The sequence below is a fragment of the Anopheles ziemanni genome, chromosome 3, assembly GCF_943734765.1.
Source record: "Anopheles ziemanni chromosome 3, idAnoZiCoDA_A2_x.2, whole genome shotgun sequence".
Lineage (NCBI taxonomy): Eukaryota > Metazoa > Arthropoda > Insecta > Diptera > Culicidae > Anopheles > Anopheles ziemanni.
This window is the reverse complement of record NC_080706.1, coordinates 87,400,994-87,424,503: the sequence shown is the minus strand read 5'-3', so window position 1 is coordinate 87,424,503 and position 23,510 is coordinate 87,400,994. Positions and strand designations below refer to the sequence as shown.

General features: G+C 46.3%; 1 protein-coding gene across 1 annotated transcript in view; it reads right to left on the bottom strand.

The window, feature by feature from the left end:
* The window catches only part of LOC131286823 (A-kinase anchor protein 9), a 38,970-nt gene that overhangs the window by 11,421 nt on the left and 4,039 nt on the right, over positions 1-23,510 (bottom strand). Inside the window, exons 4-13 of the mRNA XM_058315824.1 lie at positions 21,435-22,066; positions 19,095-21,386; positions 18,790-18,933; positions 18,244-18,615; positions 12,777-12,902; positions 11,484-12,695; positions 9,793-9,960; positions 8,640-8,696; positions 2,213-2,407; positions 1,615-2,139 (exon numbers count right to left, since the gene is read on the bottom strand). Coding sequence (XP_058171807.1) covers positions 1,615-2,139; positions 2,213-2,407; positions 8,640-8,696; positions 9,793-9,960; positions 11,484-12,695; positions 12,777-12,902; positions 18,244-18,615; positions 18,790-18,933; positions 19,095-21,386; positions 21,435-22,066 — 5,723 coding nt within the window. The remainder of the gene's footprint in view (positions 1-1,614; positions 2,140-2,212; positions 2,408-8,639; positions 8,697-9,792; positions 9,961-11,483; positions 12,696-12,776; positions 12,903-18,243; positions 18,616-18,789; positions 18,934-19,094; positions 21,387-21,434; positions 22,067-23,510) is intronic.

Here is a 23,510-nt window from a genome sequence, read left to right as displayed (position 1 = left end):
ATTCTTGCTTTCTCTGTCATTTCATCAAATGATCGCCATTAAGATCAACTACTTGAGATGTGGAAGAAAAGTGCAAGGGAGAACACTTCCACAGAGTGCTGGGAAAGGTCTTAATCCATATTGAGTGATGTATATCTTCAGATCCCAATTCTACCCTAAACAGCAGTCCCAAATCTTGGATAAGCTCAGAGAATATTTTGGTAAGTAATCAGGCAAACAGCACGTTGACGCAAACGAGTGGTCTAAAAACTTATCGTTGTCGAACAGGAACAATGTCACGGCATTGAATTTCTCAGTGTCAATTATGGTCGACATCAGCAGACAACCCAGTGGGTGGCGGGACCAAACGCACCCAATAAAGGGGGACCTCCTCTGCTTGTGATGAAACTGACTGACCGGACCGGCGAGTAGATGTCTGACATTGAACGGACTTTGACACTGGCGAGTTAGGCAATGGTTCGAAAGCGTGTCATCCTGCCTGTTCAGTCTTCCAACGTTCAGCCGCCGCACGATCACCAAGATGGAACTGAGTTGTTATTTTTACCAACCGACCAATTTTCCTCGGAGACGGTGTGGCATCCTCCCGGGCAGTACGGGGGAAAAAACCTGTAATTTGCTTTCCAAAATTTTCCATTCTCGCACGTCGACATCTCGGAGTGGTCGAGGATGATCTCCGTGGGACGCATCCCTCCTGCGTACACTACGGTGACTATAAATAACGATATTCAAGGTTCACTCCCTATAATCCGAACGTTGCTAACACACAACAAGCATCCCTACCAACAAGACTTTAAGAAGCAAACAGTCATAACAACAATATGCCAGCAACAGGAAACGGGTCGATTCGAAGTGGCGTGCGAATCACCTCATCACTCATCAGGCACGTGGAAAGTGGCACCACTACTACCCCCCGCAGGTCGCGTTTTTGGCTCCCAACACCGGAAAGTACTCCCGAACCTAAAATGTACCAAATTTTGAGTTTCTGAGCTTCCTCTTTTCTTCGTTTCGAGTAAATTATACCGTTTGTTGAATGAATGAAAACGGAACGAAACGGGCCCGTGGCCCGAGGATGCACGAACTTGGTTCTTGGCACGCAATAAACGGTCGTTTCGGCTGTCGTGAGGAATCAACAGGATCCCCGTTTGACGAGGAGTTTGTTTGTGAACGCGAATGGCGGTTGGCTGTTGATGTATTTATTGACCGTGAAAGACGTGTCCATATGTCATAACCATGTGGTTTATGAAAGTATAGTGTAACGAGTTTTCAATATTGTTTTCAACCATTTTTGGGTAACATCGTGCGCTGACATTGATGTAAATAACAATGTATAGCTTGGTGTTGCTTTGGTTTTGCTTGGAAGCTCAACGGTTATCCATAGGACTATTAAACTATTTATGTTGGCATCTTAGTTTGTTTTTTATAACAGGCAGTTAAGGGTTCAGAAAGCGGTTGAAAATGAACATTGAGTGAACGTTCGTTCGCAATCGTTTAAAACAAGATGTCCATTTAATGATACTAAAGAATGGAAATTGTTTGACGAAAACTATGCGAGAAACGTGAAAATATGCCACGTAGGAAAAAACACGGTAGAGAACATCTAAAAGAGCCACTTACCGCATAGCCACTCCTGATGTTGGTAATCTGCATCTCCAGGTCGTTGATGCGCTTGATGGCCACGTCCTCGACGCGCGAGTGCCGGTGGAGCTTATCGAATATCCGCTGCACCTCGTCGACGGGCAGCGGCGTTACGGACGGTTTGCTCTCTGCGCTTCCGGCACCCCCGTCCACACCGGCCCCGCCCGAGGCAGCGCGCCGCTTGCGATGCAGTGGACTATCCTGATTCACCGAGATGTCCTCCGATGGGCTGCTGCAGCCGAGTGAAGCACCCGAGGTGGAGTGGAGTGTTTCCAGATTTTTCGTCTTTCGCTCCAGCGTCTCCTCGATGTCGCGCAGCTGCACCGTCAGTGCCTCGAGGACGATGCTCTGCTCGGCCGTCGGTTGCCGTTGGCGTAGTTCTTCCTCCAGCCGGGCAATCTTATCGTCGTATCCACGCACCACCAGGTCCGTCTTGAAGCTTTCCATCTCCTGATGCAGCGATTCGTTCTGCTGGTTCTGCACGTCGATGTACCGCTCCAGCTCCTGTAATGGAAAGACGAACCTTTTGGCACCGAACCCTGCAAAGATTAGCCCTGCTCCATCACAAATTACTTACCTTCACCTTTGTCTCCATGACGTGCTCGTTGATTGTCTTGCTTTCGATTTGGGTTTCCAGCTCGGAGATAATTTCCCGCAGTGTGAAACCTTTGTCGATGGAGTCCTTCAGGTCGGTCTCCATCTTCCGTATTCGGTCATCGCGTTCAGCAATTTGTGCCGTCAGATCCTTCACCTGCAGCTCGACCGTTTCCAACTGTTGGCAACAATTGCACGCACCGCACGGGAAACGCGATGTAATTAGTACTCTTTTTACGAAAGCATTAATTCGCATTTTACCCGCAAGTCTTTTTTATGTTTTCGTTCTTCAACATACTTTTCGTCATCGTACGCCTTCGTACTAACGCAAAACTTCTTCTTAAATCTCTCTAATATCTACTTTAACTATGTTTTTTACATGAAGGCATGAAGTCAAATCTCTATACTCTATGGCTCGGACATTTCAGTCTCAATGTCTCAGTATGACGCAATGTACGACGAGGCTGAACCTGAACTACATTCTATCCAGTTTGTTGGTTACAAATTCATCGAAACTAAAGCTTACAACCGAAAGCAGTGCAATCGTACATATACTCCATGCACAAATCCTATCAGTCAGTCGTGACACTACTGGAAATGAGAAAGAAGTAAGGGATGAGTTTGAAATGGCGCAGCGAAATGAACAGAACGGGGCGGCTTCCAGCGGGTTCGTGGATGGAGGGCGCGTTGAAGAATATCGTTGCCGTCCAATGGTACAGATATGGACCCGATTGCTATCGACGCAAAAGGGGTAGAATGATGAACGCAAATAATAGTGTGGTGTATGCGGGAACGACCAAAGTATATTGATTTTTTTTAACAGCCTTTTCTACGGCGGAAATGAAATAAAAACGGAAGCAAATTGAACAAGTTTCACATTGTCTAGCTACCGCTGCTACACCATCGAACAGACTAATAGCAATACCGAGATGTCATTTTAATTGCACCAGAAGTGTTGGGATGATTTTCTTTAACCAAAAAGGCGGTTCTGAAACTATTTATTTTACATGTTACATACATTTTATGTTATTTACATGTACATTACTCTTCCTTGCTACTTACTCCTCTCCCCCTCTGTCCTTCTAATTTCGGTGGTTCTTTGCTTTACTCACTTTACTCACTTTCTTATCGCACTTATCACTGGTACTTCTATTTCGCTACTACCCGATTGAGACCCTGCCTTTCCCTTTTATACGGTGCAGGATCCCAATCGGGTAGGAACACTCACTCCTGGGGTGTCGAACGATCGTCGCAACATACCCCCGCCCGTGAACTCACCCTATCTTCTACTTCATTGGGTTGGGTTCACCGTCCCTCAAGACGTCCAAAACAGCAAGCCTGGTTGCTGATCTTCTTTTCAGGCCGTTCGACGTACGAACTAAAGCCTCCCTAGCGCGTCCGTCTTTTCCGACCACTATCTTTTCGATTCTTCCTCTCACCCACTGGTCTCTCCCAGTACCTTCCACTGTTAGTACTAATTTTCCTGGCTTTAAATCCTCCACCTCGTCAAACCACTTACTCCTTCTTGTTATCACGGGTAGATATTCTTTTAGCCACCTCTGCCAGAACTGGTCGGTTAAGTACCTAGCTAGCTTCCAACTGCTCCTAAGTGTTGCCCTCTGGTCTGGGTTCGGCGATGGCATTGGTTTGGTCCCGTTTGAGCTACCTAACAGAAAATGGTTTGGCGTTAGGGCTTCCTGATCGGCTGATTCCAAGGAGATGTAAGTCAGGGGTCGGGAATTAATTAATGTTTCGGATTCGAGGAGCAAAGTCTCTAGGGTCTCGTCGTCTGGTTTCCTAGATGAGCCTTGTACCGCTCCGCATGCGGTTTTTACCGACCTGACCATCCTCTCCCACGCTCTTTCCATGTGTGGAGTCGCGGGCGGAATAAAGTTCCAGCTTGTCGTAGGTGTAGTAAAGGATACAACCTTCCTTATAAGCGCTCGGAGGTTGGGGATATCCAGGTGTTGGCGAATTTCGTTCCCTATTGTCTCTCTGTTGGCATGCCGGTATTTTAAGTGGTACCAATCTACAATTAAGAATGAAATATAATTATTTTTCGGGAGTATAGCTGGGTACCTAGCGTCGAAATTTGAATGGATAGATGCTCCGACTCGTCCTCTCGTCCTTAAAACTCCATCATCGTCCAGGAAAGGCCACTTCTTGTAGATGGGACTGGATTTAGGGACAACATTGTATCTTCCCTCGGGATTGCCCTTCGTTGTACTCAGCTCAGCTATCTCGTCGGGGAACGCATCCTTCTGGGCATTCATCCATAATGCCAATTCTGCTTTCCTAAGTTCAGCTTGTTGGAGCACACCGAGCTCTAGTGGTTTGTTATCACCTTTGCGTCCCAGGTTGTCCATGTAGCGGATGATGCACGCTGTGACTCTAAGTAGTTTTTCCAGCAGCTGAACCGCGAGAAGTCCATCGGTTGTGTTTTTGTTGGTCGGGCATGAAGGTGTATCGCTCTTACTTCCTCGTTGGTGTCGGAAACTGACCGTTTCTCTGGCCAACTATCCTCTGGTTCGTGCAGGAATTGTGGTCCAACGAACCAGGGGTTCTCCATACTCAGATCGGGGCCGTTGTTCCACTTCGTCGCCAGATCCGCCACGTTTTGCTTTGAGGGCACCCACCTCCATTCTTGAGGGTTCGTTGTGGTTAATATTTCTCCAACTCGTACCGAAACGAACTGCTGATAACGTCGGGGATTTGCCGATTTTATCCAGGCTAGGCAGACACCGGCGTCACTCCACAGGCACTGTCGGTGTAACGTGAGGGTATGTTGCTCCTTTTCCGAGTCCAGGATTTCGCGATAGGTGCTGGTGCTTTGTTGTTCCGTTGTGAAGTGCTCGTTTAGCTGCTCTTTCATTACCTGATCGCAGTCCGTACAAGGTCTGGTGTGAAAGTTCACCCTCGCTGGTTGGGGTGTGTTTGTAACCCATCCTCCGTAAATTGACCAACCTAGCCGACATTTAGCAGCAATCGGCTCCGTAGGTCGTCCTTCACGCAGCTCCAGCGGCACTCCAAGTCGAAGATTATCCAGACCGATGAGAAGCTGTGGCTGCGCTTGTTCGTAGTCTTGTATTGGTAGACCGCTTAGGTGAGGGAATTGTTCCTGCAGAGTTTTATACTCAAGTGTTTGCGGTGTGAGCATGAGTTGGCTGACGGTTCTAACGTTTTCCATTTTGTACTGTTTGTTTCTGTCTTGTCCAGAAATTTGTAATCCTACTATCTCGGAATTAGATTCTGTCCTCGTTACATGTCCTGTCCATTGCAACTTAAGTGGTGCTTTTTGTCCGTGCACATTCAACTCTCTCGCTATGGATTCGTCGATCAAGGAGTAAGATGATCCTTCATCAAAGAAAGCGTAAATGGTTTTAGAGAGGTTTCCATGGTACAGTGTAACTGGAAGTATTCGGAACATAGGATTTGCAGTTTTTACGTCGTCGATATGCATTGCACAGGCACTTACGGCTTCTCTCACCGATACCTCGGGATGGAGGAGCGTATGGTGCTTTATTCGACACCCGTCTACCGCGCAGCCTCGCCAGGATTTGCAGGGCCAGTTGCCATGGTCATTCAGGCACGTCCTGCAAAGGTGCTTCGACTCAACAAAGCTTAACCGTTCGGCCACCGTTGCCGCTTTGAACTGATCACATTCATAGATTCGATGTCCTTCTCTTTGGCACACCGTGCAAGATTTTCGTACTGGTGTTCGTATCTGTGGTTGTGGTGGTGGCTTGATCGGCTGGGCATTAGGCGGAGCTTCGTGTACGTTTAAGGCGACCGTATTTTTCCTTCTCTTTTCTCCTATTCTACTAATTTCCTTAAGGTCGTTAGTCACTAGGCAAGCACGTTCGGCCATGCGCGAGGCAAATAGACTAAACCCTTCAAGCCCTTCCACTGATTTTTCTTCTTGGAATGCGGCCCAGCTCAGCTTCATCTCTCCCGGTAGTTTATCTTCCAACTCTTCGAGTAGGGATGGATTTTTTAAATGCTCAACTAGTCCTGCGGCTCTCATGTGGTTTGTTAGGGCTTTCACTGTTAGCCCAAACTCTATCATAGTTCGCATTTTGTCCGGCTTTGGTGGAGGTAAATCCCGGATTTTGTTCATTAGGGAGCGAATCAGCAAACTTGGTTTCCCATACACCATTTTTAGGGTTTTTATCACATCTTGCACGTTTTCTTTCAGCGTTAGTTGCTCTTTAACTAGCTCTAGCGCATTCCCTTTTAGGCACCTTTTCAGTCTGATGAGGTTTTCCGCGCTACTGAATCCGCATGTCTCCGTTGATTCCGTGAAGGAACTGTAAAACAGTGGCCAGTCTTCGGGATCACCGCTGAAAGAGGGAATATCTTTCCCGATCACATGGCGTGCTGCGATCTGCCTCCCGGTAAGCTCCCCAGTTTCTCCGTTCTTGCCTTCATACTGCATTTTGCCCTTTGTTTCTGTCACAGGGCTTGATGCGACGCGTGGCATCCTTTCAAAGGCTGAGCTGGAGCGGGAGAGGGCATCCTCGTGCGAATTTGGCCTTTGTTCACTCATCCCTTTGTTTGTACTAAGCCAGCATACTACCTTTTCACTGTAGCTATCCTCGGTGCCTAAACGACTTGGTAGAGAGAGTTGGCGCATCAGTTCTCGCTTCTTCTCCAGCGACTCTCGGCGAGCGTTTTGTTCTCGAGCGATGAGTTCCGCCTCTGCCTTCATCTCTATCTCTCGACGAACGTTCTCTTCTTCGGCGAGCTTTCTTTTTTCCTCCAACTGTCGGGCCGACTCTTCGTTCTTGCGACGCAGCATCTCTCTCTGCTCCTGTATCTCCCGTTCTTTAAAGCTTCTTTCTTCTTCTATCAGCTTTAACTGCTCTCTAACATCCGTTGAGAGGCAGGTAGAGGTGATGCTTTTAACCGTACCCCGTTCGTTCTTCCTAGTCGATGCCGTTGACCCCTTCCTCGACCGCGTGGAAGGTTTTAAGCTGGCGGATCCTCGATCTTCACGGAACTTGGCGGCCGTGGATTCCTGCTTGTCCTTGCACTTGGAGCACACGTATTTTGTATCGGGGTCTTTGTTCCCGTCGAACAGTCCCGCACACTCGGCATGCTCCCACTTATTGCACAAACAGCAATGCTCCATCATGGCCCCGTCCTGTGGTCGGTCACACAGCTGGCACGTTGGCTTCACTTCCATATCTCCTTTCTTTCTTCACCGAGAAGGATTTCAGAAGTTGTTGGGATGATTTTCTTTAACCAAAAAGGCGGTTCTGAAACTATTTATTTTACATGTTACATACATTTTATGTTATTTACATGTACATTACTCTTCCTTGCTACTTACTCCTCTCCCCCTCTGTCCTTCTAATTTCGGTGGTTCTTTGCTTTACTCACTTTACTCACTTTCTTATCGCACTTATCACTGGTACTTCTATTTCGCTACTACCCGATTGAGACCCTGCCTTTCCCTTTTATACGGTGCAGGATCCCAATCGGGTAGGAACACTCACTCCTGGGGTGTCGAACGATCGTCGCAACAAGAAGGATAATAAAGCTTATGGAGAAATAAAAAGAACGATAAAAGATGATTGAATTGCGCCTCAAGATGATGCGGAAGTAAGCTTCCCGGATACATAATTTCCGTACCATTTCATTATAAAGCGTTCGATTGATTTATTTGCCATTTTCCGTTTTCCCCCGCTTCCAAACACAATAGCTTACGCAAACCGTTGGCTTGCCCAGGGATGAGAGTAGCAATTAGAATTGTCAATAAAATATGCACTACAGGAAATTAATCAATTATGAACATATCTCAACTGACTGAGGAAAACATTAAAACTAGTAAAATAGACGGAAAATCAGAATTTTATGAATGTTAACCATTGAGTTCGCCTTATTAAAATTATGGAAATGTTTGAGCTTCTTGCCTTCATATAAAAACCACATAACCTTTAATACTACGCATAGCACGTGTTTACGTGTAAAATACAGCTTTATAAACGAACGAGTCAGATTAATTCCAAAGTTAGATCCCCTGCAACGATATCAGATCCCCAAAGGTCTACACTAGAAAAATTTCTCTCGTAAAAAGAAGGAACTTTACTAAATCGAAAGTAATAACTGTTTTAGCGGATAATTAAAATAGAAGAATGTTTCTGTTGTAGAGCCTTCTTCTTGTCGATGTTAATGTTTTCAGTGCATCTGATTTAGCTATAACAAAATTTCGTAAAATCATCTTCGTTCTCTAATGCTGTTTTGGATCCTTAATAAGCCCCCAAACGAAAGCAATTACTTAACCCAGAACTCGTTCAAAAAAGCTGCTTCAAGCTCTTCACTTATTACGACTACCGCACTACCTAAGGCGCTTATATTTTAAGAAAACAATACTTTACTACTAGAACAAAATTTAATACTACACTTACTTTTGCAGCAAATGCCCGATTTTCTTTTGCATATCTACAGTCGGCCACACATCCTTCCTAATTGCAGTGAAAAAGTGCATATATTTTATGTATCCACCATAAATTAAAAGAACATTTGCAACGGGGGGAAAAATAATAAAATAGAGTGAAAGAGGGATAGGAATATGTTTCAAACAACACGAGGCGAGGAAGAAAGTAGAGAATAAAAATAAAAATATAATAAACCATTTATCAACCAATCGATCGATGTGCGTGTGTTCGATATACCCATTACAATAAATAACAAAATAATACAGCATAATAAAATTAATTTAAAAAACACAGAAAGTGAAGCACACAAGATTGTTAACGAAGATGCAATGGTGGCATGTTTGCATATTTTGATATTCCCGGTACGGGAAGCATTTCCCAGAACGGTAAACAGACATTTTCCATTAGCGATAGTTGCCGCCGTAGAAGATTTGTAATTTTGATCGCAGGAAGAAGTGCAAACCACCGTCGGATGTTATTGTTGGTCGTTGGGTGACGTTGTTGTTGTGTGCCAAAGACGTGTGTAATATGTGAGTGCATACATAGTTGAGGCGAAAGCATTTTCCAGGAAAGAAAGAAAGAAAATACAAGAAACGTGTAGAGAGTGGTTAGTGAGAGCAAACTACTGGTGATTCATTGGTAATCCATTATGTTGTGCAATTATTGCCTACGGGAAGTAGTATAGTACAGCAGTGTGTTCGTTGTTTTTAAAGGTAGGATTACTTATTTCAATTAGTTATAATAATGCTATTAGCTTTTCCTTTAATAAGCATCTCCTTTCCTAACTAAATATTTTGCGAGATTTTACACAATCAACTAGTATTTGCAACACAATCAAATATTATTCAAGTGATGGGGTGGTAGGTACAAGAGATGATAATGATTTCATGTTTTTCTCTGAATGAAACATCAAACGATGATTAACATAGTTCCAGTAAAGAGTCACACTCTTCGCCGCTCTTAGACCATTTCTTTTAGCAAGCAAAATTACATATGTGAACCTCATAAAAGGACGATGGCAAACTCCAACGCACACACCACACAGCTGTCCACAATCACAGACATTCAGATACCCAACCACACTCCAACACACCCAAGCACACGTACACACGGGGACACTTACCTCCTTGCTGGCCCGCTCGAAGTTAACCTTATCCTTTTCCTTCTCGCGCAGCGTGCACTTGAGGCGGTCGATTTGCTTCACAAACTCGTCACGTTCCTGCTCACGTTCCGCTGCCTGATCTTCGAGGAACTGGCGGGTTGCTTTAAGCTGTTTATCAGCCGCCTCGATCTGCCGCGATTTTTCCAATGCGATGATGGGTGGCGCAGCCGAGCCCCAACGGATGTCCATCACCCATGCGACCGATAGTGTTACCGAACGAACGAAGATGTCAGCGACATCATCAGTGGCGGATGGAATTGTTCATCGATTTCCCATTGGCATTGCAGCGTTGTGTTTTATTTATTTATTTTTGTCCATTGATAAGTTCCATTTATCCGGCCAACAAACCAACGCACCGCCAGTTTTTGTACGGAAAACAACGCGAGACGGGACATGCACACACACACAAATAAGCACGCACAAAAAGGCAAACATACACAGCGACATCGGTAGGAGGAGATGAAGGCGGTGGGCGAAGCCGGCATGGAAATAAAAATGAAAAAGGAAACCAATGTACATTATTTGCAGGGACATAAAAACAAAGATGACGATATTGTAAGCCTCGGGACAGGGATGGACGTTTTCGAGCTTCGCAATACACGTATCCTTCGGTGGTGGACGTAGTTTATCGACAAAAAAAATGCGGAAACAAGGAAAACACAATCCCTTCAAAAGCGATTTGGAAGGTATGAAAAACAAACCGCTGTACAACAAAAGCAAGGCGCCAAAAGAAAGCCCGAGTAGAGGCCAAAAGAAAACAAACGAACTAAAGCGAATCTTGAGGCCTCTACTGACGACATAATAAAAACGGTTCAAAATCATATTAACGCCCGTTGGAAGAATGGGTGGGAGCTTTTTTTCTGTGTTGTTTCCTGGAATAAATTAAAGAGCCTGACGAGCGCTTATCGTATTTTCTACAGAGATTTAATTTATCGCTGCAACCACAAAAATGACAAATTTCCCCTTCCTGTCTATTGAGCAAACCTTACATCGTTATACTCCAGGGAACCATCCGGGAGCTGTCGAGGGAGGGCGTTGAAGCGTGTAAATGTGAGTCCCCATTTTTATATTCAGTGTTGTTGACAGTTTTCATTAAACTTTGCGCGCAACTTTTCCGGGTGCCAACCGAATAAACCTAACGAACAGGAAAGACACACGGCAACCTATGCCATGGGAATACAATCGAGCCATAGACAGGATATGACATTTCTAGGCCAACTCGACCGGTTCGTTGTAACCATGTTCTTCACACATTCCTTTGCTCTCTCCTCATGTGTGTGTGTGTCTGTTTCTTTTCACGCGGTACATACTACGCTATAAAAGGTTATTCGTTTCATAATGAATTTGTTTATGTGAATTTATTCAATAGAAGCTAGAATAAAATCTTGCGTTGCAGAAAACTAAAAAGTTCATGCCGTTAGATCTAATGTTAAATTTAACGGCGCAAAAAACTGTACAAAAATGTCATGAATGTCGATAAAAAAAAAATTTAAATGGACCGATTCGTTTGTATTGGAGTATAGATTGGGGAGTAGCTTACAAGAAGTGTGTGAACATTAAACTATTTTCATATATGGTTTCGTGGTAATGACACGTCGGAAGTTAGCCTAATAAATATATCTTTGTAATTCTACTTATGCAACGAGACCCACCTGTGATTGTAAATCCATCCGATCGCGCTTTCCATCCTCCAGGTAGCGTTCCCCTTCCCGGGCAAAGTCTTCCACCAGCTGCAGCAGCATCGAATTGTCCTCGATCGTTTGTTCCGCTCCAGTGCTACCGAGCAGTGCCTTGGCGCGTTCCTGCAGCTCTACGAACGAGTTGTTCGCAACCCGTTGTGCGGTCGGGAGCAGCGCATTGGTGCCGTAACCCTCGCTAAACTCAACCCGCTGGCTGTTAAGCTCCAGCAGATGCTGCTTCGTTTCGGACAGTTCGCTCACCAAACTGTTCTGCTTGCTGCGCGCTTCAGCCAGTTCCGCTTCGAGCTGCTTCCGATCGTCCTCGGATTTTAGCAGCCGGTTCCGTAGTTCGTGCAGCTGCAGATTGAGTTCACCGTTGACCTGCAACCCGGAGAGGTCCACCGGGAGACTACGGCTACCGTTCGCGAGCGAGCAAGCGCCCTGCTGCTCCCCCCGATCAACACTCTGGGCTCCACTGCGGACCATCGTTTCGTCGAACGAGCGAGCACTTCCGATCGGCTTTGCTTTGCCCGTTCGCTTCAGACCGTCCTCTTCCTCGCAGCTGTCGTTCTTTTCAGACACTTTGTCCATTTCACCGACCGTCGGACCACCCGCTACCGGAGCACTTTGCTTTATCCGCTCCGAAAGGGCAAGTAAACTAAGTGCCTCGGCTTTCAGCCGTTCCAAACAATCCTCCAGGTTAATCGATACATTCTCCGGCTCCTCGCCCTCGCGGGGGCCTCGCGCCGTCACGTACTCCACCAACGATGGATCCTCGATGATCGATATTATACCCGACACATCCGGAGCGTACTTCAGCAGCTTGCACGACGATAGGAACGAAAGATCGGTCACGTTCTGCTCACCCTCCGGGATGGCGGTACCTTCCCCGGCAAGCTGACTTTCGTCGGCGCTAGCGTCACTTGCCGCCAGTATGGACGCATTCGCTTGCCACTGCTGCTGGCAGCGGTGCAGCTCCTCCAGCACGGTGCTGTTCAGATCGTCCTCGCAAATCGAAAAGTACTTCGCCAGACCGCCCAGCACATTTCGCAGCGTCGACGAGAGCTCCCGGAGGTTATCGCGTTCGCTAATGATCTTATCCAGACCGCGAGACGAATCGAACGTCGTGTGGCGCTTCAGCTTGCGCTGCAACTGCTTTTCGAAGTCGTTTTTCATGCGGGCCATCTGGAAGATGCACAGGGCAGGAGAAACCGGGTTAGTAATGTACTATGATATGGGAAACATTTGGCGATAACATCGACATACTTCTTCCTCATGTTTGAGTTGCAGCTGGGCTACTTCTAGCTGGCTCTTTGCCGTAAACTTCTCTCGCAGCAGCACCAACTCCGGCGGCCAGTGGCTATCCTCGAACGAGGCGTCGGTCAAAAGGGCCTACAATGAAACAATAAAGAATAATGTTATTTTATATTTATTTATGGGTAGTTCGACGTTTAAAATTATGTGCATGTGATGGGAATAATTAATCTTATTCACTCATGAGAATCAGATTAAACAATCAACTTGATACGTCAAATCTTTGGGTAGCTCTCGTAACTCGCAAAATGTAGTATACCACATTGATTTGAGATCCAAACAGGAATGCAAATAACACATAGGGATTCGATTTCCACTTATCTATTCAAACCTCTATAGCGACTAGTGACTTCCTAGTAAGTATTCCAATGACAAGATGTAATGAGTAGCAAAACAAGTTACTTGTTGCCACAGTCCCTTAAATCTCCAGCAGGGATTTGAATCCCAAACAGGGATGCAAACTAGGTAAGAAACATATAGGAACAAAACTCTAGCTGAACTAGGAAAAAGAGGTCAAAAACGCACGATACCGGAGCTATTCCATATGGAATCATTTCGTTTTCTGCTTCAGGATAAATGCTAATACCAAAACAAACAAAATACTCCCCCTTCCATGAACTCGTTGGCCAGAATCGTACGAGACGGTTGTTGTTTCTCCCGCCGAACGCAGGCAACGATTTAAAATTCTAACCCTCGAAACATTATCTCCACCGGAGAGTTGCTTCCCTTATGGATGACCAACACGTGGCGTCGGCAATGTTTCCATCGGAGCGCACGATGCATCTAACGACCCCATCCACTGTGTTTCGATTTTTTTTCCCTTTCGTATGCGGGTAGCACCAAACATAACCAACACAATACCATTGGGAAATTGTGCGCAACAGAACGGGACTCAACAACGCGACTCTCTTGAATGGAAAAAGAGCGTTCATTGGTAAATAAATTGTAGAATTATGTTCATGCTGTTTGCGGACGATTTGTTTTGGTCACTGAAGACATTACAACAGTCCAAACAGTGTAAACAGACGCATAAACATAAGCTTTGTACGAACAAGACCACCGTGATTCGGAGAACTTTTCCGTACAAAATATATCAATACCCGTTTGATCTCTTTCCTTTCCAGCTTGAGCTCTGTCAATTTTAATTTTATCACACAGGGTTCATACGATACCCGCATGCCATAACCACAGGGTTCCTAACTGAAACAATCCGTCGATGATAATTAATTAGTCTCGTAACAAATTCATATACACTCCCTTCAAGTATCGACTGTTCCAATCAAAACCTTTAGAAGGAAAACCCCTTTACTTTTCATTCGGTTTCCTTTTTTGTTTCTTCAATTCTCTCGTCAATCGAAACGACCCAGTCGGACGGTAATATAAATTTGGTGAGACGCCAAACAATCACTACCGGTTGGTAATGAAATCGTACGATCCACAGATCGAGGCAATTCAATGTAATTTCTTCACCATTAGAGGGAGTTATTTTTCTTTTCTCCGGAAAAGGTACTAGGTATACTATTTTGACCGGTAGGAAACTCCAAATATGCCCTACGCAATCCCGGCTGGTTCTCACAAACTCGCACGACGTAACCACGCAATACCACTGATACGTATCATATGTTGGGCGAACATGTTGTCCTTCCCATCCCACATCCGAACCGTTTTTTTTTTTTCATTTCCCTCACGGACACACGTGAACACGTTAAAGCGCGATCCCGGAGGAATGTGAAGTTTAGGGGGCGATATAAAAATAAAAACACACTGCGGCCGACGCAACTGCATCCACGGGCCACGGAATGCAACGACCCGGCGATGCTGCAGCGTAAGAACGTCGAATAATGAACCCCAGAAGTAATTTTATTCTCGGAGAAAAAGGGAAACGCTATATTTAGCCAATGCCGTGAAGACGGTGAGGCGGACGGGCAGCAGCATGCATTTCTTCAGCAACATCATCAACAACATGAGTGTCGTCCACGATGCCGACATTAGCGGCATTAGCACGGCCGCATAAGATCATGCTGCTCTGGCCCTGGAGAAGATCATTGCGGCGCAGCACTAGAAGCAGCTGAAGAACATATTTGAAAATTCTAAGACATCTAATGCAAGCGCAAGACGTACGCGGCGAGCAAGCGAAAGGGGCTTGTCCCATTGAAGGGAGTGAAGCACCAATTCCACCGAAACACTACTCTGTCTGTCGGGGCATTTTAACTCTGATGCGGCGCGGTATACCAACCGTATCGCATCAATCCATGTGTTGATTTCTTTCGCCAAATCGTGGAAAGAGCCGTGGATGTTCTAACGGGTTGTTTTATGCTGCGTCCATTGAGGGTGAAGTTCCCAGGGATAGTCTTATTATTCTTTGCCAAATGATGAACCGTCACGGCGGAACGGGAAACATCAGACGGCAGAACATCGCCGCCTCGCAGGACGGATGTTTATATGGTGTGGTGTATTTATTTTATTTTTATTTACTTGTGCATAATTATAATTTCCACCTAAAAACCACAAAGGATCAAAAGTTTAACCAAACCGTCTCGACAAAAAGAAAATACACTCATAAGTTGACCGTTAAAATAAATAACGTCCAACATAAATAAAACAATCGAAATTCATTTCAAACGTGCTTCAGGTTCAATCGAGATTTTCATTTGCATTTATTGAAATCTCTCTTCATCCACCTAAAGTTTGATTGTTCCTCGCAGAAGAGCGCATGCAAATATTTTGATTAAGATTTTGCCCGTAAAACCCGCACATCGTTTCTCGAGAGCAAAATTCTTGGTAATGGAAAATCGAATGTCGTTTCGAGTGGTTCGAGTGTGCATAATAAAATAGCACTGTGTGGTGATTACGTTCGCAGAAATAAAATGAGGTGATTGAACGAAAATAAAGATTACTACTTTTTAGTTAAATGTGCATGAAAGATGTGTTCCCTCTTGAGCGGTGAAATGAAACTCAATTCAAGAAAACTATCGCGAGCGGGAAGCCCTTTACTAGACGCAATGTCATGTGAACGAAAAAAAACGAAAGGGCTCATGATACCACGGGTTCATTAATACTAATTTAATTTTGGGTTCAACGTTGACAGATTCGGGCCACGGGCTACTTCCGGCCCCGGCAACAGGGGGACAGCAATTCGTGTCGCCAACAGAAATGTCCCAAAAACGAAAAACAATGTTCCAAACACAAGGTATTCTGTGGCAAGAAAAACATTAACATTCAGGATTCAATTACTGGATAAACCTACGCCGCACAGGGATATGATGTTGCGAGTCATCGTAAGTCGATGAAGCACGGTGGTGATTTATTTTCGGAAAAACAACGAGGGTGATCTTTCAGCGATGGACCAGTTTCCGGAAACGTGTTTATATTTAGTACAAGTTTTCTTCCAGCAGGCCGGATGTACTTTCTCACCGCCAGTGATACATGATCTTGAAATTCAATGACAATTCGAAGATGAATGATCTCGGGGGAACTGATCAAAACTGGTTCAAAGTGGAAAATTATTGCATCTAAAAAAAGATTTAAAAAATGAACAGCTTTGTACTTGCTTCGTTTTTGTTCTTAAAAAATAAAATATTCGAAACCATCAGCACAACTTTCCAAAGGAATAATTGTAATCTTAATAAGTAATCCTTTTCTTTGAGTATAAATGCGTGCCACTTATTTGCTCCACGAGCTCATCAAAAGCAAACATAAAAACATAAAAACTCACCCATGCTGAGGTCACTTTTGAATTCAAAACATGCTCAGCAAAAAAAAACCGCCCTTATGTTCGCCAGATGATTATTTTTGGCAGCGCGTTTCAACAAGCGCCCCAGTTGATAAGAAGTTATACATTTGCATTCAACGCACATTCACCGAATTCTAGACCTGAAAAGTCGAAACCCTTCCCATGGGCCGGGAATACAAGACGGTTGCGAATAAGAAGCGGACGGCACACCATTATTCCCATGGGGCGATTATCGGCCCTTTGTCACCCATCCCCCGTTACTCGGCTACTTACTTGCACCAGTGACCACCACTGTGGTCGGCTTTGCGACTTTCCTGCCGTTTTCTCGTCGTCTTGAAACGCGGATTTATTTATTTTTTTTATTTGCAAACACACCACAAATTCTATAAATATCGGTGGTGCGCGGAGGGGGGGCGGAGGAGTTGGTCCTCAATTGCGATGCGTGTCACCGGACACGCGAAACGATGTTGTTCTGTTTTCTGGCTGAGGATTCTCCCCGCGGTGGCGTGGTTTTCGGTAGGCGAGCTTCACAAGGAAGGATTCTCTTAAGGCGGGACCGCGTCTCAAATGGAGACACCCAGTCGCCGAAGAATTGGTGGCATTGCACGAACGAGGTTCACTATTAATACCGTTAATTAATTCTTTTCACTTTTGCCTTTGTCACTTCATGTGTTACACATCTACGAAATTCTCCCAAACCCAACCTTTACGCTTCACACAAGATTATATCCCTTCACAGAGGAATCATTCCATCCACTTTAACAACACGCATGTTGGCGCCAACAGCTTGTAGTGTCTTGCAACACAAATTCAACTTCACAGTGACGCACGACCAACCGAACCCGACAAGCGTCCGAGACCGTGCCGTGCTGATTAGAATTCAAAATGCAACTGACGAACGGTTCTCTTTACTCCCCTGAGTTGAGCGTCTCGCGATCGGATGCGATCTAAAAATATGGTGAACACGGACTCCAACGCGCTCAACGATCGGCGCAAGTGTGCGTGCTATAAGTGCGTGGAAACTTTACCACTTGAGTGGCCGCGTGACTGCGCCGGAATCCACGGCCAAATGGGAGAGCCGGTATCAGCATCCGTTCTCCGCAAGAATATCAATGCGCCTCAGGGAACGTTAATACAACTGAGAGCAATCTGAGGGGAACTCAAACAGTTTCAAATTGATTGGAAAGAATTTGATTAACGAAACGAGAATAGAACGCGACTTAAAATTAAACAATTCAAGCTCAAAAGGGATATATTTCCACATAACAACGAACCATTTGCATAACCATGTCCCTGTGGCAAAACACTAACATACCTAAAGCCGTCGATACGCTTCAGAACAAGAAAATGTATGACAAACTTTGCACGTTCTACCATTTTTGGATTTTGGTCTAGAAATTTTAAGGATTCCTTCATAATCCCCTTGAACGATTCTACCTACACAAACAGGTAAGCATTCTGGCATCCTTATCGCTAGCTCTCCGAACGTTTGACCGGCGCAGAAATGATTCATCCCGTTTATCTTTCCAACGGCAACCGTTGTTCGTTTGTAAAAATGAAAAGCATTTCCACCGCGGGTTTGCAACAGATGACGCTGTTCGAAGCGCGAGTTGCATGCAACGGTTGTTAGTTGCACACAACACAAAGGATTAGCTCGTGCTGGTTGCATGCAAGAGTGCTACTTACCTGAATCTGCACCTCCAGCTCCTTCAGGACGTCCTGGCGGGCGAGAGCGACCTGCTCTTGCAGGCGCCGCTCGTACCCCACAATGATCTCCTGCAGATCCGACTCGGAACCCAACTCGCCTGCCCCCGCCGCCGCCGGCGAGTCGGTCCGTTGGCGGTCGGCCGTCTTCGGACGCGGCAGGATGTTAGTATCGGATGAGTTAGTTAGCGGTGCCTCGCTAGCCACAACGCTTGAACCGGCCGGGGCCACAACGTTGGCGTCGGTGGACGGTGATGGTGATTCGGCGGGTTGTGGTTGTGATTCATTGGTTAGCAATGGTGAGCATTGGTGATCCTTGGCAATGGGGGAGGAGGTGGATGCCGTTTGATTAGACTATAAAATGGTGATAGAAGGTGTTGGACACACGACAATTATTACCAGTGAGAAAGATGAGAAGTAAAACTCGGTTTTGAATGTGTGAATAGAATTAGCGAATAAAATCATGCCACAGTAATGTTATGATAGGATCATGCACATTAAAACGTTCCAGTTGACTTGAACACTCACCACAAACTGTTTCTCCTTTTCCCTGGCCTCGTAAACACTCAGCTTTTCACGCAGATTCGCAAACACCCGTTCGTGCTGAAGATTCATCTCCTTGATTTTACTCTGATAGAAGTCGCGCAATTCTTCCGCCGTTAGATGTCGGTGCTGAAGAACAGAGAAGAAACATTCAGTACGAAGCAAATAAACACAACGAAATATCGGAAATGTGTATTTGTTAGTAAGTGGGGATAACAAACAGATACAAAATTGTATAGTGAACATGATCATACACAACTATTCTGTAAGTGGAAGCCGTTTCTATTCACGCTTACCTTATCATCCGGCATTTCAATCACAAGCACCTCATCCGCACTTCCATCCGTCGCGTCGATCGTCGTGGGTGTAATCTTCCGATGTGTCGGGCTGAGGTAGATATCCTCCTTGTGTTTCCGCCTCGGGCTCGTGTGCTTCGACTGATAGCCACCATTCTCCTCCGGGAACTCTTCGGCGCCGGAAATCTCCGACCCGGTATCGTCGTTCGAAAGCCGCCGGCTTTGCTGCGAAAACACCTCCTCCGAGTACTGCTTCTCGAGTTCGACACACTTCTTCTCGAAGTACGTTCGCAGATCGGCCATCTCCTGCGTGTGGCGTGCCTCCAGCTCCGTCCGCAACACTCCGATCTCGATCGAACCCGTCTTTACGCTCCCGAGCATCTGTCGCAATCGGTTCACCTCTTGCTCCTTTTCCGCCCGCTCGAGGGCCAACTGTTCCCGCAGCAGACGGTTTTCCGTCTCACCCAGTGTGTCCGCACGAACCTTTTCCACCTCTTGCGTGAGAAAATCGTCAAACTTTGTCTGTACCATGTTGAACAGTCGGAGCTCCTCCTGCGAAAGGTAACGTCGGAACTGTTCGAGCTGCTTCGAAATCTTCAGCGGAATTTGAAGTGGGTTAAGTGCGGCCAGATCACCGCCACTGGACTGCGAGGTGAGGTCGAAGGCTCGTTCGCGCTCCCGCTGATCATCGTACAGGTCGGGAAAGTCCGAAAGCCCACCGTCCTCCGTTTCGCTCACCAGATCGATCGATATCTCCGATATCCGCTGACCGCTCGTGCTTTCCTGATCCTGCCGAACCACTCCCGCCCACTGCGTCTTCAGCTTCATACTCTCCACCGTTTCGGCCAGCTGCTTCTTCAGCTGCATCACTTCGCCCGCCAGCTTCTCACCCTCCGACTGCAGCTGGTTGCGTTCCTCGAGCGACTCTTTCAGCTTATCCGCCAGCAGCTCGATCCACTGATTCCGCTCCATTATCTTCCCGTGGAGATCCCTTTCGGTGGCGGCATGCGCTATCGCTTCCAGCTCCCCTGGAACGGGCCGATACTCGGTGGAATTTGTAGCCACACTGATCGAGTCACTGTTGTGAGATCGGCATACCTGTTGCTCGCGCAATGAATCCCCCGCCCGGCTGCCACCATCCTTGGACGGGACCGTGCTATCCTTCCGACCGTACGTCTCCAGCAGCACGTCCTTCGTGGCAATAATCTCATGCAGCTTGCGTATCTCGTTCTCCATCGTTTGGAACATTTTCAAGCTGACAACACTGTCAAAGTCGTGCGCCTTTAGTGATTCTCCCGTCTCCTCCGGCACATTTTCCTTGTTGTCCTCGTAGATCGTACTCCCAATACTTAGCCTCTTCTGTAACAGTTTCTCCTCCAGAATCGTTCGCATTTCCTTGCCTTTCTCGATCACTTTCACATTGACCTTGTCGCCCCGCTCATCGTCCGTCGGTCCATTCGATGAGGTATCACCACCGAGCGTATGTTCGGACTCTTCGGAAATATCTTCCAGCGCTTCCTTCTGTTCGCCCGAAACACGTTCCATCTGTTTTACGACGCTTTCGGCGACATTTCGTTGAGAATGCTGCTGCTGCTGCTGGTGTGCCTTTTCGCAGTCTATCTTATCTTCCAGCACCTCGATGGGCACAGTTTGCGCTTTGACCTCGTCGAACGACTTGCTCGTGGTCAGTATCCGTTCGCGTAAATCTTCCGATACGCCACTCCCACCGGAAGACGCGCTGCTGTGGTCTTCGGTCACCTGTCCTCGCTGCTTCTCCTCCGTGAGCCGTATCGGACCGAGACTTGCGAAGCCAATCTTGGCCACCGGCGAAGGTCGCTCGTCCGGTACGCTCCGGCTTCTTCCGTCAAGCGAAAGTTTCGCCGGTTTAGACACCACGGCGCCAGACGATTCGGGGTCGAGTTCGACGCTTCCCACCCGCTCACTTTCGGTATCCTTCGCCAGGTCGGAGATATCGTTCGTCGTGTTCAGGCTGTTATCCTGACTGTTGTTATTGCTTTCCGCCATGTTGATGGGATTGCTTCTCCGCTCGACGACCCCTTCGACGACCCCCCGTTGGGTGCGACGCTTCAGAGAGTTCAAGTTTACCTTACTATCGTTTATCAGCACGTCGTCCTCGTTAAGCGGAGACAGCTCTTTCGTTTGATGCGTCACTAACTTGCCACCCTTTGGTAGGCTTTCCCCCTTCGACACTTCGTCCACCGATTCACTTTCGTTTAACGGCTGCTCGAAAGAATCCTCCCCCTCGTTTTCCTCCTCCTCCTCCACCTGGTCGTCATCGAGCGTCCGGAAGGACCACTGGGGGCCACCCTTTGCCCCACCGCGAAACGAATCGTCCTCCTCACTGCCTTCAATATTGGCCGTCGGCTGGAAATGTTTCGCAATTTCGTCCCCGGATAACTGTATGTGATCTATATCGAAGAGGCTCGCTCCAGAACCTCCCCCTCCCCGTGCCACTAAATCCTCGTCGTCCCCGATATCGAACAACTGGCGCTTCCGATCGTTGACCGCACTCGCGATTGGTTTTCGCCTCGGCTGGGACCGATTCACCGAAGATCCTTCCTCCGTACTGCTGCTACCACCCGAGCTGAGTCTCTGCCGTTGCCGGGAAGGACGGGCAAGTGCCGGACCTTCTTCGTCGACACTTTGCGCACTAACACTGCCTCCTTCCTCCGCGGGCTCATTGCTGTCATCGTCGTCACCATCGACCGGGACTAGAATCTCTTCCATAATCTCTAAACTATCGTCATCGTGCTGATTGTCATTCGCACTCAGACTGTCGGCAATACTGACACTCGCGCTCGCACTGCCACTTCCGCTCAGCTCGCTGCCACTGCCGAGTATTTCGTCCTCGAGCCGAAACCGAACCGACGGTTCCGTACGACTTCCGTAGCTGGACGAAGATTTACTGGTTCCGACGGATCCAACGCTGACCCGACTGGTCGATGCTCTGTTCGACCCGGGACGACTCGGGCCGCTCAGTTGGTTCTTCGGGAGCACACGGTTCCGGAAATGGAAATAAAGAAAAGAAACATGGAAAGAAAGAATTATTTTTGCGCCAATCGCGTTTAAAGCCCCCCTTCCTCCTTGTATTCCAGCGGATTTTCCCCCTGTTTGGAAAACCCCCCAGATATAGCGTAAAGGTCAAGTCGAACTGTCGTAAATTTTATTGTGACACACATTTTCGCGGCCTTGGCTGCTTTGTCTGTTCTTTTGCAACTTTAAAAAAATTACTTCTACTTCAAAATTCATCATAACACTTTTTATTTTTTCTAGTGTAATCAGTGTTATCAGGCCGATTTAACTTCCTTTTTTTTGCTTGTGTCAACAATAAACATGGATATCGAATTGCTCATTGATAAGCGCATTGCCTTTAAAATTCGCAACTATGGGGAACGTTATTGTTGATTTTACTAATCTTTCACAACGTTTATGTGATGACATCATGTTTGTGGTGGCTTTGCTGCTAAGAAAATATTTGAGCTGCTAGGAATCGTATCGTAATGCGGGGAGCATAAATACAATGTATCGTATTTTTACAATTAAAGGACATTTTCATGTACAATCTTAAAGCGACTATCAACGAATTGTTTCACGAAATTAAATTTAAAAATTACAGAAAATTTCAAAATAGCAAAACAATAATGAATTCAAGAATTAAATTCAGATGATTTATTTTCAAATCAATTTTCTTTACAAAAAAAAAAATAATTTGATCCGTTGAAAACTGAGGATCAAACTGATCAAAAACATATTGAAAATAGTTACAGCTCCCACGTAAACTTTACATACATCCATCTACTAACAAACTTCCACGATCTAGGTCACGGGGTTCCGGGCAAAGTTCAAAGCGTTACGATTCTTCCAACCAAGTTTTTCATTCAAAAAGAAACAAATTTTACTACCATCACCACCACCAACAATGTCACAGGGCACAAACAAAGTCGGCTCATGCAAGCTCAATATCATATCTTTTCCTGCTGCCAACTTTGACTTTGTTTACTTCTCCGCGAAACCACTCCGGAATCACGAACCCTTTCCGACCCTGGCGCGGTTCGCAGATACAAAATAGGGTAGCAATTTTTCAGTAGCATAAGCAGCGCGTCCTTCAGCACCCATTTAACTGCCATCCTCGGCCACGGACCCAGGACCCTCAACGGTGGAGGTTGTTAAATCGATAGATTCCATGAAACAAAGCCTAATTCCTGACGAAATGAGGAACATAAAATAAAACATCTTAGACCAAAAGCGGGACACATTGTCTGTTTTCTGTCGCGTGTAGGGATGTGACGATCGAAAGGACCAGGGAACATTTCGAGGACGAAAGTAAATCTGTTCCATTCCGATAAACAATACTGGTTGTGGAGTTGGCGATTTTTTCCAACTGGACAG